This window comes from Fulmarus glacialis, unplaced genomic scaffold, assembly GCF_000690835.1.
Source record: "Fulmarus glacialis isolate BGI_N327 unplaced genomic scaffold, ASM69083v1 scaffold18839, whole genome shotgun sequence".
NCBI lineage: Eukaryota > Metazoa > Chordata > Aves > Procellariiformes > Procellariidae > Fulmarus > Fulmarus glacialis.
Window position 1 is genome coordinate 1 of NW_009234095.1, and position 532 is coordinate 532.

General features: G+C 60.3%; 1 protein-coding gene across 1 annotated transcript in view; it reads right to left on the reverse strand.

Moving 5' to 3' along the window:
- Window positions 1–3: 3 nt before the first annotated feature.
- LOC104082426 (actin filament-associated protein 1-like 1) overlaps window positions 4–532 on the reverse strand; it is a gene marked incomplete at both ends in the record, with an annotated part of 4,354 nt that continues 3,825 nt past the window's right edge. The window contains one exon of the mRNA XM_009585551.1: window positions 4–66. Within this exon, the coding sequence (XP_009583846.1) occupies window positions 4–66 (63 nt within the window). The remainder of the gene's footprint in view (window positions 67–532) is intronic.

Below are 532 nucleotides of genomic sequence, written 5' to 3' on the forward strand. Positions count from 1 at the left end.
CGGCATCACCGGGGAGGTGGGGGCTTCCATCCCACCTGCTGCCGGACTGCTGGCTTCCTTTATCACCTGCAGAGACAGCCCCCAGCAGCCACTCAAAACGGACCCGAGGGCCAGGGCTACTTTCCCTGGCTCAGCACGTTTCCATCTCGCTGCCGGAGCCAGGCTGAACCATGGGGAGAGAGGTCCTGGTCTCTGCAGGACAGGACAGTGAGTCCTGCTTGGGGCACAAGCCCGGCTTGCCCGGGGAATTGCACACATTTTGACCCCTTCAAAACTGCAACCAGTTTTGCAGATTTTGTCAGAGATTTTGGAAATCTCAGAGGTGAGGGACTTGGGTGCCAAGCCGCACAGTCATTCTGCCAGCACAGGACACCTCATGACCCCCCATTTTACAGGCAGGCAGAGTGTGGCTTGCCCAGGCTGTGTAAAATGACCCTGTTCTCCCACGTTTGGGGTAACAGCTGGGCTTGTGGTGTGCGCAGAGGCTCCTTTCCCACCCACGGCCCCTTCCCCGCGGCCCCTGCCTCCCGCC